The sequence below is a fragment of the Gigantopelta aegis genome, chromosome 2 (genome assembly GCF_016097555.1).
Source record: "Gigantopelta aegis isolate Gae_Host chromosome 2, Gae_host_genome, whole genome shotgun sequence".
Lineage (NCBI taxonomy): Eukaryota > Metazoa > Mollusca > Gastropoda > Neomphalida > Peltospiridae > Gigantopelta > Gigantopelta aegis.
Genome location: NC_054700.1, coordinates 6,548,047 through 6,566,487, shown reverse-complemented (window position 1 = coordinate 6,566,487; position 18,441 = coordinate 6,548,047). Strand labels below are relative to the sequence as shown.

Genomic DNA, 18,441 nt, shown 5'->3' with positions numbered 1-18,441 from the left:
AAAGAAAAGGAATAGATAGAAAGAGTTAAAAGAATAGAATGAAAGAAAAGAGGTGTTATGTGTTGATGTTTACTGCATTCAAGCGAGCGAGTATATGACGCACTTGTACATTAATGTAAATCATTAAAATCATGCCTGGAGCAAAACACCACCTCTCTGATATCTTGCCCTACAAGCCGAACGAACAGCCTGCGGCACAATGCACGTTGTTTTGCCATATATCATAGTTTGGCGGAATATTACATGTGTAAATATATACAGCGGCAGTTTCAGGCTTTTTATCAAATATGAATTTCTGATGCATGACTAATATGTGAAAATAAATATTGATATGAATCGTAAAGCTGTGAAAAGACAAACAAAAAACTTTCCATATAATTAACTTAGCATAATAATAATTATATTTGACGAAACAGCATGTCCGTTTAGAATAATATGCATGTTTTTAGTAAAAGTAATTTTTTCCAGTTTTTAAAATTTATTTAGTTTTTTTGGTTAAAAATTATATTACATGTGTATTTAACAGTGAACATGGGCTGGATCTAGCCCAGTTGGCAGAGCATTTGCCTGAGATATTTGTGTTGAAGGATCAAATCCCCTTAGTGTGCCCATTATCTGATTAATTGGTTTTTAACCTCCCTACCCATTCCACACAACTGGTATCAAAGGTATGTGCTGTCCTGTCTGTGGGAAAGTGCATATAAAAGATCCCTTGCTGCCAAATGAAAAATGTAGCAGGTTTTCTCAGAAGACTACGTGTCGCAATTACCAAATGTTTGGCATCTAACAGCCGATGATTACTTGATCAATTTACTCTTCTGGTTTCTTTAACAATGAATGTTACAAACGTACCTGTATAGAACATAGGCATCATTGTATTGATTTTGTGTTTGCAATAAGCATTCACATCCAGAGTACATAATTCATGTGGGAAACAAAAGTACATTACAGAATCTTTCTAAATATTGATGTCTTGATGTAGCCCAGTGGTAATGCACTTGCCTGCAATCAGTGTAGGATTGACACTGCCGTCAGTGAACCGACCGATTGAGCTATTTCTCGTTCCAGCCAGTGCACCGCTACTGGTATATCAAAGGCTGTGGTATGTGCTATCCTCATTGTGGGCTGATGCATATAAAAAATAGTGCGGGTCAGAAGTACCAAATGTTTGACATCCAATAACTGATGGTTGATAGATCAGTGTGCTCTAGTGGTGTCATTAAAGAAAACAAACAAAATAAACAAACTGGTTCTTATTTATATAATATTTGTTTTCAACCATGCCCTATGTTCTATCTTCTCCCTCCCCATAGCTTAATCTTACTGAATGTTTATTGAAAAATGCAACCAATTTTGATGAAAGTCTTTCGAATTTTAAATATATATACATTCTGACACATTGTTATTACATTGACAACCAAATAATGTTATATAGATGTATTATGATTAACAAAAAAAAATGTATGAAAGCTATATGTCAGAATTACCCTTTTTTTTTTACATCTAATAGCCAATGATTAATACATCAAGGTGCTCCAGTTGTGTTGTTAAACAACAACTACCAAAATACCCCAAAACAACACACACACACACACTCACACACACACACACACACACACACACACACACACACACACACACATATACATACACACACACACACACATATACATACACACACACACACAGACACACACACACACACATGCACATGTGTGTACACACACATACATACACATCTAACATACACACATACACACACGCACATACACATACATACACACACACACACACACACACACACACACAGACACATATGCATGCATGCACGCACACACAAACAACACACATGCATGCATGCATGCACACACAGACACATGCGCTCACATATATATACACACACACACACACACACACATACACACACATAACACATGTACACATGCACACACATGCACACATACACACACATCTAACACACACACACATACACACACACATGCATGCACGTACGCACACATGCACACAGAAATAACTACAACAAAACAACCTGCAACTTTAACTTGTTCTTTGTCTCTGCCTCACCATGGAATTATGTAAGATGCTATTTGTGAAAACACATGTTCATGGATTGTATAATGGGTAAGATGGAGGAAAACATGCCACACCAAGCATACATGATGGGAAAAAAGAAAGAAAAAAGTTTACCTTTTAATTATTTTTTTAATTCCTGCTTCCAAATATATACATTCAATTTGGAGAATTACAACTCAACAGAAAATGGTTGTTATTCTTTCCTATATATTCTTCAAGTACACACATTGATTTTCTCTTTGACGGTCGAAAGAAAAAAAAAAACCCAGCTCTAAATCTATATAAAGATGAGGAATATTTTGCAAGTAGATGTCATGTAATATGGTTGTGGAGCTAGTCGCTGATTTAAGTACATTATGCAACTCTGATTTGGATCTGCTAATGGAGGTTTATTTAGATGGCGTTATTGATTACGCCGCATGACGTAGGTAGCGCTGCGCCAGACTACCTGAAACTGCAAGATAATTAGCAAATAGATGGATTCAGTTTCATCACACACAATGGCCCATGTATACAATGGTCACAGTCTTTTACTGTAAATAGGTCATTGTTTTTGTTTGGTTTTAAGTGAGTGTTTTTTTTTACAGTTTCCAGGGATTTTACATAAGATTTTTTTATGAACTAAGCATGAACTAAGCATCAAGCATACTATTTAGTAAATAAATAGAATCAGTGACTCAGTCTTTCTGGTAAGTGTGTTACTCACATGTTTATATGAGAGGCAGGAAGGAAATGTTTTATTTAACGATGCACTCAACACATTTTATTTATGGTTATATGGTGTCGGACATATGGTTAAGGACCACACAGATAGTGAGGGAGGAAACCCACTGTCACCACTTCATGAGCTACTCTTTTCGATTAGCAGCAAGGGATCTTTTATATGCACCATCCCATAGACAGGATAGCACATACCACTGCCTTTGATGTACCAGTCGTGGTGCACTGGCTGGAGATCGATCCCAAACTGACCATGCATCAAGTGAGCGCTTTACCACTGGGCTACGTCCCACCCCTTATATGAGAGAGAGAGAGAGAGAGAGAGAGAGAGAGAGAGAGAGAGAGAGAGAGAGAGAGAGAGAGAGAGAGAGAGAGAGAGAGAGAGAGAGACAGAGACAGAGACAGACAGACAGACGAATTAATGCCAGACAGACAGACAGACAGACAGACGAATTAATGCCTTAATAAAATTAACTGAAAACTACATGATATAAACACTGAACAAAATGGAAACGCACCAAAAAATAATACTAGTATGTTAAATTATTATTGTTACAATGTAAGCTTTGTTAATGTCTAGTCTGAAAAAAAGTATATGCATGTATATCTGGTAGTTTTACTATGAAATTGGTAATGCTACTCTTACAGGATTTAGAAGAGGCTAGCAATGGGGAGGCAAATACCCCCACCTCTTTGCCCCACAATCTCTAAAATCTTTTTCTCATTATCTCACACCCTCACTCAGTTGAATAAGCCAGCATTCCGTGTCTCTTCCCTCCCCCACCCCCACCCCCCACCCCACCACTTCTGACAACTGTGTTTCATTAACTTGCCCTCTCACTGACTTACAAATCTCCGTCCTTCTGTTTGTCTGTCTATCTGTCACACATATAGTTTTTCTGATGTTTTTTTGTTTTTTTCAGAATGCCTGAAATTTTGTATATAGCTTTATTATGTACTGTTACAGATCTCATTAGACTTTCATGGCGATTTATCTATTTTTCACAGAAATATGGCCCTTGATTTTAGGAGATAGGCATAATTGTTGGGCCCGGTATAGGGAACATGTATGGCTTTAGCAGTACTCCCAGAATGCTTGTTTTACTTAACAATATTATATATATATTCTTCTTTTACATTATTATACATTAATTAACATTGTTATACATTATTTAAAATGTAATTTCTGTTTGATGTTGTGTCTTGCAGGCTCTGAACAAAAAGGAGCACAAGGGCTGCGACAGCCCCGAGCCGATCGATCAGGATCCGTACACACAGGCTCTCCGCGGAGACGAGAAGTTCGACCGTCTCTCTGACGACTATCAGAGGGTGATGCAGCAAAATGCCATGCGTGTAAGTATACAGTTCCACTGTTTCACAGCTAAGTGGCGGATCCAGTGAAATCGATCTTTTTAAAAAGTATGCAATTTGGGACATTAATCAGTGTACAAATGTACAATTTCTAATTTTATAAAATTTGTTATCCTATCTTTTTTCAGTTTTATTAAATATACAATTCTTTTATTTTTAATACACTTTAAACTTTGTACTGATAAAATGCTCATCAGTATTTGAGCAAAAGAGAATAATAATAAAGGAAAAAGAAATGAAGGAATGATTCAATGAAATTCAGGATTACCAGCAAAATTGCCATTTCTTATCATTTTACACTGTGGTTTTTCAGGTTTTAATTGTGATTGTGTGTATATCATATATGTGTTTCTATGTCTGTGTTTCAGGGTGCTTTGCCACAGTTTTACAAACCTTGTTTCTATGTCTGTGTTTCAGGGTGCTTTGCCAGTTTTACAAACCTTGTTTCTATATCTGTGTTTCAGGGTGCTTTGCCACAGTTTTACAAACCTTGTTTCTATGTCTGTGTTTCATGGTGCTTTGCCAGTTTTACAAACCTTGTTTCTATGTCTGTGTTTCAGGGTGCTTTGCCACAGTTTTACAAACCTTATTTCTATGTCTGTGTTTCAGGGTGCTTTGCCACAGTTTTACAAACCTTGTTTCTATGTCTGTGTTTCAGGGTGCTTTGCCACAGTTTTACAAACCTTGTTTCTATGTCTGTGTTTCAGGGTGCTTTGCCACAGTTTTACAAACCTTATTTCTATGTCTGTGTTTCAGGGTGCTTTGCCACAGTTTTACAAACCTTGTTTCTATGTCTGTGTTTCAGGGTGCTTTGCCACAGTTTTACAAACCTTGTTTCTATGTCTGTGTTTCAGGGTGCTTTGCCACAGTTTTACAAACCTTATTTCTATGTCTGTGTTTCAGGGTGCTTTGCCACAGTTTTACAAACCTTGTTTCTATGTCTGTGTTTCAGGGTGCTTTGCCAGTTTTACAAACCTTGTTTCTATGTCTGTGTTTCAGGGTGCTTTGCCACAGTTTTACAAACCTTGTTTCTATGTCTGTTTCAGGGTGCTTTGCCACAGTTTTACAAACCTTGTTTCTATGTCTGTGTTTTAGGGTGCTTTGCCACAGTTTTACATTCTAATATTGTTATGTCTGCGTGTCAGGGTGCTTTGCCACAGTTTTACATTCTAATATTTTTATGTCTGTGTTTCAGGGGACTTTGCCACAGTTTTACATTCTAATATTTTTATCTCTTTGTTTCATGGTGCTTTGCCACAGTTTTACATATCTTGTTTCTATGTCTGCATTCAGGGGACTTTGCCACAGTTTTACATTCTAATATTTTTATGTCTGTGTTTCAGGGTACTTTGCCACAGTTTGGGAACCCTGGGATGCCTGTACAGCTTCACAACAACATGTACGGGGGTCAGACGGGGCTGCTCCCCCCGCACCCGAACCACCACAGCATGTCGAGCCCGTCGCCCGGCCTGCTTCAACCACCGTCGGTCATCCCACCCTCACACAGTCCACGGCCAGCTTCTACAGGTACGCTTCTGTTTACAGAACATAGGAGATTACGCTTGAATATCACATATATATATTATATCTGACATTTGATTATTATATGAGCTTTTGTGCATAGGCTACAGCCTCTACAGGTATACTCCTATTTACAGAACATAGTAGATTACTTTGAATATCACATATATATATTATATATATATTATATATATATTATGTGAAATATGATTATTATGCAAGCTTGTGTGCATAGGCTACAGCCTCCACAGGTATATTGTCATTTGCAGTACCCCAATTGGTGAGCCCATTGGGCTAGTTCTTGTTCTAACCAGTACATGACTGGTATATCAAAGGCTTCGATATGTGCTGTCCTGTCTGTGGGATGGTGCATGTGAAAGATCCCTTGATATTGACAGTACATGTAACACAGAGATATAATTACTTCTGAATATCTTATACAAACAAAATGTCATGTTTTTAACTGTTATAATCCTTACTCAATGAGGGAGGGACGTAGCCCAGTGGTAAAGCGCTCGCTTGATGCACGGTCGGTCTAGGATCAATCCCCATCGGTGGGCCCATTGAACTATTTCTCCTTCCAGCCAGTGCACCATCATTGGTATATCAAAAGCCATGGTATGTGCTACCCTGTCTCTGGGATGATGTATATTGAACATCCCTTGCTACTAATGGAAAAATATGAATCCTAACATGAGTTTTGTAAAATCAGTACGACTCACATGTGAGTGTAATAATTTCCTTATTATTATTGTAATAACATGGACAGTTTCCACCACAGCTAGAAGGCAATGATGACATGACATCATATTTCACATGCACAGTCTGGGCTAGAACGCTGCTTCTAAAAATCACATCATGACACTTGTTATTACATGTGTGCTTTGTATGATTTTTATTAACTCAGTTATGTTGAACTATGTGGGCTTGAGCTTGAGCTTCTTTAACATACCCATATACCACTAAGGTTTCAGGCATGTCCATCCCGAGTCCTGTCTCTGGATAGCCAGGGACTTCACTCGGGACAAGAACCATGTGGATACTAAACAGACAAAACGTCATGTTTTTAGCTGTTAACCGTGACATAGTGTAACAGAGCGCAGCACTCATTTAGTTTAATTACATTTAAAATATCAGTACAGAACATAACCTCTCTAAACTGGACACCCCTTAAAACCAGCCATTTTACTTGGTCCATGGGTGTCTGGTTTAGGGAGGTTACACAGTATATACATTGTACATGTACATGAAGATATATAATGATTTGAAACATAAAATATTGTTGTTTTTCTCAAACGTTATGTCTTTTGGACTTAACACCTTTCTAAACTGAATACACCTAAAAACCAGCCATTTTACTTGGTTCCATAGGTGTGTGGTTTAGAGAGGTTTTGCCATATATACATTGTACATGAAGATATATAATCATTTAAAACATAAAACATCGGGGGTTTTCTCAAACATAATGTCTTCTGGACTTAACTAATGCCATAATGATGCATGGACAAATGTTGCTTAATATAAATACATTTTAATTGTGATTTCTCTCTCTCTCTCTCTCTTATTTTCAGGTCAGATGGTTGACTTGAGTCACTCCCCCACCCCGAACGGATACTCCCACCGAGCGTCACCCTGCAGCTCCCCAGGCCTGATGGCTCATCACGCCAAACACATGTCAAAACAGTCGCCCACACCCCCCCTCAACCAGATCCGGCAGAACACCAACCCGAATCTTAGAGGCATGATTCCGCCATCTGAACTACTGGTCAGTTCATACACATATATTATAGACACAACACACACTAGTAACACACATTGCAAGAGCTGGATTTTAGTTCATACACATATGTTGTAGACACAACACACACTAGTAACACACATTGCAAGAGCTGGATTTTAGTTCATACACATATGTTGTAGACACAACACACACTAGTAACTCACATTGCAAGAGCTGGATTTTAGTTCATACACATATGTTGTAGACACAACACACACTAGTAACACACATTGCAAGAGCTGGATTTTAGTTCATACACATATGTTGTAGACACAACACACACTAGTAACACACATTGCAAGAGCTGGATTTTAGTTCATACACATATGTTGTAGACACAACCCACACTAGTAACACACATTGCAAGAGCTGGATTTTAGTTCATACACATATGTTGTAGACACAACACACACTAGTAACACACATTGCAAGAGCTGGATTTTAGTTCATACACATATGTTGTAGACACAACACACACTAGTAACACACATTGCAAGAGCTGGATTTTAGTTCATACACATATGTTGTAGACACAACACACACTAGTAACACACATTGCAAGAACTGGATTTTAGTTCATACACATATGTTGTAGACACAACACACACTAGTAACACACATTGCAAGAGCTGGATTTTAGTTCATACACATATGTTGTAGACACAACACACACTAGTAACACACATTGCAAGAGCTGGATTTTAGTTCATACACATATGTTGTAGACACAACACACACTAGTAACACACATTGTAAGAGCTGGATTTTAGTTCATACATATATGTTATAGATACAACACACACCAGCTGGATTTTAGTTCATACACATATGTTATAGACACAACACACACTAGTAACACACATTGTAAGAGCTGGATGTGTATCTCAAAGGGGCGGAACATAGCCTAGTGATAAAGCACATGCTTTATGCAGTCAGTTTGGGATTGATCCCCATCGTTGGGCCCATTGGGCTATTTCTTATTCCAGCCAGTGCACCACAATTGGTATATCAAAGCCCATGGTATGTGTTATCCTGTCTGTGGAATGGTGCATATTAAAGATCCCTTACTACTAATGGAAAAAATATAGCAGGTTTCGTCTCTAAGACTATATGTCAAAATTACCAAATGTTTGACATCCAATAGCCGATGATTAATAAATCAGTGTGCTCTAGTGGTGTCATTAAACAAAACAAACGTTAACTTGGCTCATTTAGTTTTTATAACGAATTTGTCATTATAGCAATGTGACATGAATTATCTAATTACGTAATGACGTATCAAAAATGTTAATAGTTATTATTATGTGTCATAATTAAACAAAAGACTGAATAGCATTTAAATAATTAATAATAATAATAACAAAAAGCATTTTTTGGCTGGATTGTGTAACTGTCATTGTAACATGGCCCGACTGTACATGTACTTTTACATAATGCACACACTGGAGTGTTCAGAGTGATTGATTGAGGTGTATGGATCATAAGATACTCAGATCACCCCCCGACCAAGCTATTGGCCAGTGCTCCGTTGCATGAAAGAATCGTAGCTAAGGTTAATTGTAGTGACTTTTGACGGCTGGAAACTGTAAACTTTACAGCACTTCCACAAAGCAACCTTATGGTAGTCGTGAGTGCCCCTTTGACGGCTGGAAACCGTAAACTTTACAGCACTTCCACAAAGCAACCTTATGGTAGTCGTGAGTGCCCCTTTGACGGCTGGAAACCGTAAACTTTACAGCACTTCCACAAAGCAACCTTATGGTAGTCGTGAGTGCCCCTTTGACGGCTGGAAACCGTAAACTTTACAGCACTTCCACAAAGCAACCTTATGGTAGTCGTGAGTGCCCCTTTGATGGTTGGAAACCGTAAACTTTACAGCACTTCCACAAAGCAACCTTATGGTAGTCGTGAGTGCCCCTTTGATGGCTGGAAACCGTAAACTTTACAGCACTTCCACAAAGCAACCTTATGGTAGTCGTGAGTGCCCCTTTGACGGCTGGAAACCGTAAACTTTACAGCACTTCCACAAAGCAACCTTATGGTAGTCGTGAGTGCCCCTTTGACGGCTGGAAACCGTAAACTTTACAGCACTTCCACAAAGCAACCTTATGGTAGTCGTAAGTGCCCCTTTAAAGGGGCAGACCCTAGTTTCAACCCATGAAAATTAACACTAAGTTTATTTAATCTACAAACCTGTGACACATTTGGATAAAGTTACAATTGAGTGAAACACGAGTCTGTGACTTTGAAATAGTGAAATACCCTCTAAAAATAGACTAAAACTCAACTCCATAACTGTTACTTCTCAGACGCACATGCGTTTTTAAAAATAGGATAAATGGATTTTGTGATATTAAAAACACCAGGAAGACCAAAAACACTTCGAATGTACAGAAATTGATAATCTAAAGTATGATTTCAGTTATCAAAAATGGCTATAATAGTAAAAAAAATATGCCTTAGTGTTTAAAAACTAGGGTATGTTCCTTTAATCATTAAAATCTTCTTTGCGAAGAAACACGAATTATTTAAATAATAAATTGGTTACCGACTATTTGAAACATCTTGGATGTACCTTATTTACAAACAAGGTTTACTTTGTGTTAAGCTGCATCTAAATAAATGAGGGAACTGAAGAACTGAAGTCAAAATATATTAAACCAGCACAATTCTATCTCATATTCATATTTGTGGAAACTTAGAATAAAAATAAAAAAAACACATAAAAAGCAAACCAAAAATGTTAAATATAAACACTTTTTTCTGCATTTGCTTGTTTATATGATGCCATAGCTGTTTTGTAAAATTTTATGTAATCTCATTGCTTTTCTTAATAGTCCATTACTTTGTAAAACTAGTGTTCTATTTGTAACATTAATGTTGTTTGATGTTTTGTTAATGGCAATAATGTAATGGTAATGTATGACAGTCACTAATATTACGGAACTGAATGTTGAATTTAATTTAATCTCAATTTTAACATTTATTCGTTATACTCACAATATCTAATTTCAGTATTATATAGATTAAAAAAACCCATGTATTCTCCACATAATTAAAATCTTTTGTGTCTTAATGATGTTTTCTTTCAATTTCAGGGAAGACAATTAAACTCAGGCATGTCATCGCCTGTCGTTTCCTTAGCAACGCCAGGGTTACCGCCAGGATCAAACTATCCGGGTCTTCCTTCAGCATTTCCACCTAATATGTCCAACAATGGCAAGTATAAATGTAATGAAAATTTCACAAAACCATTAACATCTCGTGTTGTATCTTTGTCAAAGAAAATGTGGCGGGATTTAGCTCTGTCATTAGAGTGATCGTGTGAGGTGCTTGCATCGCAGGATCGAACCACCTTGGTGGATCCATTCAACTGATTGTTTTTGTTTTTTTCATTTCACCCAGTGCCCCACAACTGGTCAAAGGCCGTGGTATGTGCTTTCCTGTCTGTGGGAAAGTGCATATAAAAGATCCCTTGCTGCTAATGGAAAAATGTAGCGGGTTTCCTCGGATGACTACGTATCATAATTACCAAATGTATGACATCCAGTAGCTGATAATTCATTCATCAATGTGCTCCAGTGGTGTTGTTAAACAAACACACTCACACACAATGTCATGTATACACATGTACCCACTCACACACATGTACACACATGTACCCACTCATACACATGTATACACAAGTACCCACTCACACAAATGTTCCCACTCACATACATATACACACAAGTACCCACTCACACACATGTACACACACACACACACACACACACACACACACACACACACACACACACAGAAGACTATGTGTCAAAATTAACATATATTTCTGGGGATTTTGCATCAGACTTTCCATCAACTGTCAGGTTTAACAAATTAATAAGTAAATAAACAGAATCAGTGACTCAGTCTTACTAGTCAATGTGCCACATTGAAATTGGTTAGCCGTTTTGTTTGTGTTTATTTATATTTACAGCACTACACATTTTTATAAAGATTACAACTAATATTGGATGGTAAAAAGGTTTCACACCAACTCATTTTGCAGGAACATCTTAGCTCCATCATATTTGCCTGACTGCAATACAGTGAAACCCCTCAAAACCGGTCTCTCTGTAAACCGGAATTCCCTCAAAACCAGACCCTTTGTAAACCGGATTTCCCTCAAAACCGGACCCTCTGTAAACCGGATTTCCCTCAAAACCAGACATTTTTCACGGTCCTTTTTTTTAAAATCAGTAAAGAACTTAACCTCACTAAACCGGATACCTCTTAAAACCGGATATTTTACTTGGTCCCGAGGGTGTCCGGTTTAGAAGGGTTTCACTCAATCTAATTAAAATTAGCTCCACTATTACATGTGGATCTAACAGCAGCCAGTTGGAGCTCATGTCCACCAATCAAAACCTTACTTGCAGAATCATGCCAGTGATTTGAAAATAATTTGAAAACATTCCGAATTATCCTGAGGGTATACAACATGTTTCTTGTGAATTACGAATGCCTTATTTAGACCAGTAGAACTAATTTTAATCAGATTGCTAACAACACTGCATAGTCTCCAATGTCCAGGTAACATTTCATCTGTAAATAATAATTTAAATATTGACCAATCACACTTCGCCTTTTATAACGTTATTTGGGAGCATACAAATTCTAAAAATATTGGGGGAGTCTATTTTAGTGGCCGCAGTACAGTGAACCATACCAATACGTACAGGATGGGTTATCAGTCTCCAATTTTACATTACAAATGATTTATTTATTAAAAAAAACTAAAAACTAAATCAGTCTTCAGTTTTACATTACAAATTATTTATTTTATAAAATAAAACATGTTTTAAGGCATTCGTAATTCACACGAAACATGTCGTATACCCTCAGGATAATTCGGAATGTTTTCAAATTATTTTTAAATCAAAGGCATGATTCTGCAAGTAAAGTTTTGATTGGTGGACATGAGCTCCAACTGGCTGCTGTTAGATCCACATGTAATAGTGAGGCTAATTTTAATTAGATTGGGTTTCACTGTAGTTTACTCCAGCACTGGATGAGGAGGAGTTGGCCCGCCTCCCTCCCACATGTTGTACACCTATGTTACCTGTATTGTTTGTGTTTCAGACGAGTTCCCACTGAATACTGCTGATGTAGGAAACAGTCCGCACTACCAGTGGGATGGACACAGCCCCCTGAGCGGAGGAGGATCCTCGCACCACCCCGGACTCTCCATATCAGCAGGGTATGTACACCCACCCCCCTAACATAGATTTGTATTTTACCATAAAATGCTGTAAATCGGTTAATATTGTGACATGTTTTTCTTCTGATTTTTCTTGTGAACAGTTGATACCAGCACAGGTTTGCAAATGATTAATAAATTCCCCCATCCCCCGAAAAAAAAAAAATAATAAGAGGGTGAGGTCATTTGGACTAAAACATTTTTTTACAAAATCAATGTGCTCTAGTGGTTTAAAACAAACTTTAACTATAGATATGTTTTTACACTGAGAGTGGGAGCTTCAGCGATAGAGAGAGATTATATATTTTTAATTAATTAAATTATTTATTTACATACAAACAATTATTAATCGTTATTTATTAATCATTTGTTTTCATATATTTTAGTGTATATAGAGGTATATAAACATATTTTTATTTCATTTGCGTAAAGATTTTATCATACATGTACATCCAAACGCATAAATTACTTCAATTTCATTCCATATGTTTCTGTCTCTCTGGGGTTTTTTTTGTTGGTTTTTGGGGGTTTTGTTTTTTTTCCTGATGCAATATAACCGTAAATAAAATGTGTTGAGTGCGTTGTTAAATAACACATTTCCTTCTTCTCTGTTTCTTTTTAGAACTGTGCCCCACTCCATCAACAATCAACATTTGTCTCCCCTTGCTATCAACACAATGACTTCGATGAACATTAAAAGCGAGCCCATCTCTCCACCCCGTGACTCACTTCCCTCTAGTCACCATCAACAGCATCAACAACAGCATCAACAACAGCATCAACAACAGCACCAACAACAACAACAACAACAACAGCAGCAGCAGCAGCAGCAGCTGCGGCCCCCATCGACGGGCACAGGCCACCTGTCGCCGGGACACATATCCCACAGCCAGAGCTCGTCTCCAGTTCACATACACAACTCGGACTACGAGGGGCCCTTACTAAAGCGATCTCGAATTGAGGCATGGACAACCTAGGACTGGCTCGGGCCGTTGGGCCGCTCGCGCCCTGGAGTCTAGCTGTTCTCGTTGACGCTTGGGTCAGTTTCTAATTCTGACCCAGCACTTAGGTCCAAATTTAATTATTTGAGACCTTGATGGCCGCAACAACAAACAAACAAAAAAAAAAAAGGACAAAAAAAAAAAAAAGAGTAAAAACTGCATGTTTGCACAGCTGTAAATGATATTTCTGCAAGCAATGTCAGGCTTGAGACTGGATCTGTTTAAGGGGTTAATGACTGTGTGACTCGGTGCCTTTGCTTCTGTCAGGTGCAACTTCTTGGGACTTTTTATCGGCCTGTATATATTAATATCATATATAACGTGTCAAAAGTTGGATGGTATCTAGTGGTTTTTTCTGTTATTTACTTGTGTTGCCATTGTATTTTACTAATGTTGCAGTTGTACTGAAAAGTAATTTTTTTGTTTGTTTTGACCCCAGAATTTATTCTTGGTGGTACATTGTGACAGAAACATTGTGATATGTTATGTGATTAACTCTTATTTACAGTATAAAACTGTAGTGCACGAAGAAAAGTCTTGATTATCCCCCCTGTTAAGGAGCATTCTTAAAGTTGCAAATGTTATATTTCACAATTTTTATATTTATTTGTGATAAATAACTTCAAATTAATCGACCCCACATGTAATCTTTTCACTCAAGAATATCAAAATTGTATTTTTTTTGCCATTTAAATAATTGTTTCCAAAAGAATCATTGGTGGAAAAATTAGAGTAATATTTATTGCATATCTGTTAAAATAGCAATCAGCTAATTGTCAATATAGAGATTCCAATACAAACTGTTCATGTTACAGTTTTTGCAATGTTATAAATTTATAAAATTTAATATTGAATGAAATTAGTTAGATGTAATTTTTTGTGGGCATATGTTTCAAGATGTAATCTTTACATTTCACTAAACATTTTCTTTGTACTTTTTCTTTTTGCGACTTTAAGACATCCCCTTTATAACAGTAGCACCGTGAGTATTTTCATATGAATGTCGTGTTTATTTGATGATATATTGACGAAACCGGTCACAATGCTAGCTTATGTAGATTACGAGGGGTTACTTTCCCCTTGTAAGATTGATTCCTGCAATTGACATTGAGTGCTAAGTTATTTTTTTCAGGTCTGAGTTCTTTAGATACTGTTTAACAGTCATGATTGGTTTTGTAGAACTGTTTTGAGAAAAGATTGAAAAATGTGGGTTGTTTTCCTTGAGACTGGTCCTACACACTAGTTGTTTTTTTCTATGAAATTTGGATACCTTAGTTTAGACCACTTTAGAGTTGTAAAGAAATATTCCCTAATTATATCCGCCCCCCCCCCCCCCCCCCCCCCCCCCCCCCCATACACTGGTTAGAGACATTAAGGAGCATACCCTTAATATTTGTCACTGTCTGTACTCACGTGAACAATAATTCACAAGAATGGTATCGTGTACTCACATATAATATAATTCACAAGAATGGTATTTTGCACATCTGTTTTTATTATATCATGTATACCAGGCCTGTTGGTTATAAAACATTTTAGAGTCTACACTCAAGACTCTAATAGAGTCCGAGACTTTTAATAGTGGGGAAGTCAAACAACTTGCATTCATGTGACATTATTAAGGATTTAAGTCTATAAGAGTGTAAAGTTTTATAAGAATGAGTCATAGATTACTTTGCTTTTCACAAGAATAATTACAATGCTTTCTTTACATGAAGAAATGCATTACAATTTTGCCATAGGCTGCCATTTTTAAAGATCTTTCTAAGTAATAGAGACCTTTTAATTACAGTTACATGTTAAATACATTTTCTTGTTTAGAATAGAAGTGTCTGTATATTCAGTGTGCTGCTGGTCATCATAATATTTGTAAAAGATCAAACTTCAAAGTACGTGTATTTCGTAATTAATATACAGTGAAACCCCTCTAAACCGGACACACATAGGACCCAGACAAATGTCCGGTATTAAGAGGGATCCAGTTTAGAGAGGCTAAGTTATGACCTGGTTTTAAAAAGGGACTGGGTAAAACGTCTGGTTTTGAAGAATTCCGGTTTACAGAGGGTCCGGTTTCAAGAGGTTTGACTGTATGTTTCCCTATGTATAAAATTATTGGGAGGTAAAGGTCAGTTAGTGCTGCTCTAAATATCAGGATGACCAGAAACACATTGGTTTTAAAGATACCAATTTTGCAACCAACAAAAATGTATTTAATATGTAGTTGTAGTGGCAGGATTTATCTCAGTTGGTACAGCACTTGCTTCAGGTGCTTGGGATGAAGGATCAAATCCACACAGTGGACCCATTCTTTGAGTGGGGTTTTCCTATTCCAACTAGTGTCCCACCACTGATATATCAAAGCTTGGGATGAAGGATCAAATCCACACAGTGGACCCATTCTTTGAGTGGGGTTTTCCTATTCCAACCAGTGTCCCACCACTGATATATCAAAGCTTGTGGTATGTGCTGTCCTGTCCATGGGAACGTGCATATAAAAGATCCATTGCTGCCAATGGGAAAATGTAGCAAGTGTCCTCCTACATCTGTGGTATGTGCTATCCTGTCTGTGGGATGGTGCATATAAAAAAATCCCTTGCTACTAATGGAAAAATGTAGAGGGTTTTCCTCTGTAAGACTATATGTCTAATTAACAAATATTTGACATCCAGTAGCCGATCATTTAATAAATCAGTGTGATCTAGTGGTGTCATTAAACAAAACTATTGGTCGGAATCATGTTACCATGACAGCAAACACAGGACAATCTATTTAAAAGCTCAAACTAAGATATATAGGAGCAGATCCAGGGAAAATGTGGGGTGGAGGACTAAAGGAAAAAGACCAGGAAAAAAAGGTACTTGAATATACAATGTGTTTAGGGGGCAGGTCCCTCCCCCCTGGATATGACTCTAATATATGCTTTGGTTTTGTTAATGTCGTGGATAGTTTAGTTAATATGGCAGTGAAAAACAACATGGTGAGATTTTTCAACAGCCACATCCAGGTAATGGGGTTGGTTGGTTGTACATTCCTCCGCTGACTTTGGAGCACGGCAGGAACTGCATTGATCTAACACTTATTTACTAATTAATATATGTTATTTGAAAACATTTCACTGCATTTGTAAAGTACTTAGAGGGAAAGTTTGACCATTAGTTTGAGTTAATGATAAGAACTCATCTATTGAAACTAGCTGATTTGATATATATTTTTTCAAACAAAACTCTTTTTAATTTTGACAGAATTTCACCTCCATTCTTTAATGTAAGTGGAAAGTAACAGTTTTACAAAAGAGAGAACTGCACTGTATAGGCTTGTCGTTGTAATCATTGGCTTGGAACAGAAATGTTGAATAATTTATAATCTAAATTGTTTTTGTTGTTGTTGTTGTTAACAATAGATATTATGGTGCTTTTTTTCAAATTTTGTGGAGTTTAGCTTTTAATGACATTTTACAGTAACTCTGTGATGTTGTCTGAATGATAGAGTTATCCCCACTTGTATTATTGGTGCAATAAACAGAAATGTGCCAGTGTAACTCGGAATAAAGTTATGGCCAGCTCAGGTTTTTAAGGAAGAAAAACAAAAACCTTATTTATTATTTTTTTAAAAACACTTCAATTTTTAGATATTTGGTCGAGTTTGAGATATAATTTAGAATGCTTTATCAAGTGTTGTTCTATAGAACAAAATGTTGAAGCACAACATGATATTGTTGAACCTGTGGATTTTGTTAGTTAGATAATACACAGTGTACACATGAAATATGAAGAAAGGATATTTTTGTATCTAAGCAATCAATGTGATTTTTGAGGATAAAGTTAGCACTTCAGAAAGTTGTACTCTTGTTTTCCTAATAATGAACTATGAAGTCATATGGTTAGGTTTTGGAGAGTCCTTTTGTGTTAAGTTCTATCAAAATGGCTGTTCATAGAGAAAGGTTAGTAACATGATCTGGGTAATTTAGTTAATCAATGTGCCTTGAAAATCACATACTAGTCAAGAAGGTAACAGATCGAGGGTTCCTTTACCAAAATGTCTTAGAAAACACAATGTAACACATTCACTTTTTGATAATCTACAAAGAATGTAGCAAACACATTTCCACCTTTTTAATGCGACCGATACTTTTCCTTCAGGCATTGTTGTTGGCCAGTGCTTTATTTATTTTTTTATTAAGATATTGAAGAACAGTGACAGCTTTTATCACTTCTAGCTGTTCAATGAATACTAAATATGATAACTTGTCTTTAGAAGGAAGCTAAATATACTTTTTAATGTTTTGTAAAATGGAAATTTCACAACTTAATAATTAAAAAAACAATTTAAAATGTTTTTGTCACCCAAAGCCAAAGGTTTACCTTTGCTCAGTAGTGGATCCAATGTGATTTTCTTAGGGTGCAGATGGGTTGAGAAATGATTCGCAAGACATATTGTAAATGGGAATAAGAGGAATATTGGTGTAGATGAAGAAGAGATTTGGCCAGACTATACAGGAAACAATTGAAATTATAAGCCTGGTTATGTGGGTTATTGCTGCATTCTCTGTGATACAATGTTTCACTATTTTTCTAATGCCTTAACTATTTTTTTGTATGTTATAGGTTGATACTAGTATACCGGTACCTTCAGTAGTGGATTCTGGCCTTGAGGCATGAGTCGATAAAGAAAGTATGTTTGGATTTATCGAATAAAAGCAAAGCTTTTGCAAA

At 36.8% G+C, this 18,441-nt stretch overlaps 1 protein-coding gene across 4 annotated transcripts in view; it reads left to right on the top strand.

Annotated features, from left to right (window-relative positions):
* LOC121380576 (myocyte-specific enhancer factor 2A-like) overlaps positions 1–15,072 on the top strand; it is a 128,677-nt gene extending 113,605 nt beyond the window's left edge. For 3 of the 4 annotated variants that reach the window (XM_041509457.1, XM_041509464.1, XM_041509473.1), the window contains 6 exons: positions 4,024–4,167; positions 5,529–5,712; positions 7,278–7,471; positions 10,585–10,717; positions 12,611–12,728; positions 13,351–15,072. In XM_041509457.1, coding sequence (XP_041365391.1) covers positions 4,024–4,167; positions 5,529–5,712; positions 7,278–7,471; positions 10,585–10,717; positions 12,611–12,728; positions 13,351–13,705 — 1,128 coding nt within the window. In that variant the 3' untranslated portion in view covers positions 13,706–15,072. The remainder of the gene's footprint in view (positions 1–4,023; positions 4,168–5,528; positions 5,713–7,277; positions 7,472–10,584; positions 10,718–12,610; positions 12,729–13,350) is intronic. The other variant, XM_041509481.1, reaches the window with a different exon arrangement.
* Positions 15,073–18,441: the final 3,369 nt, after the last annotated feature.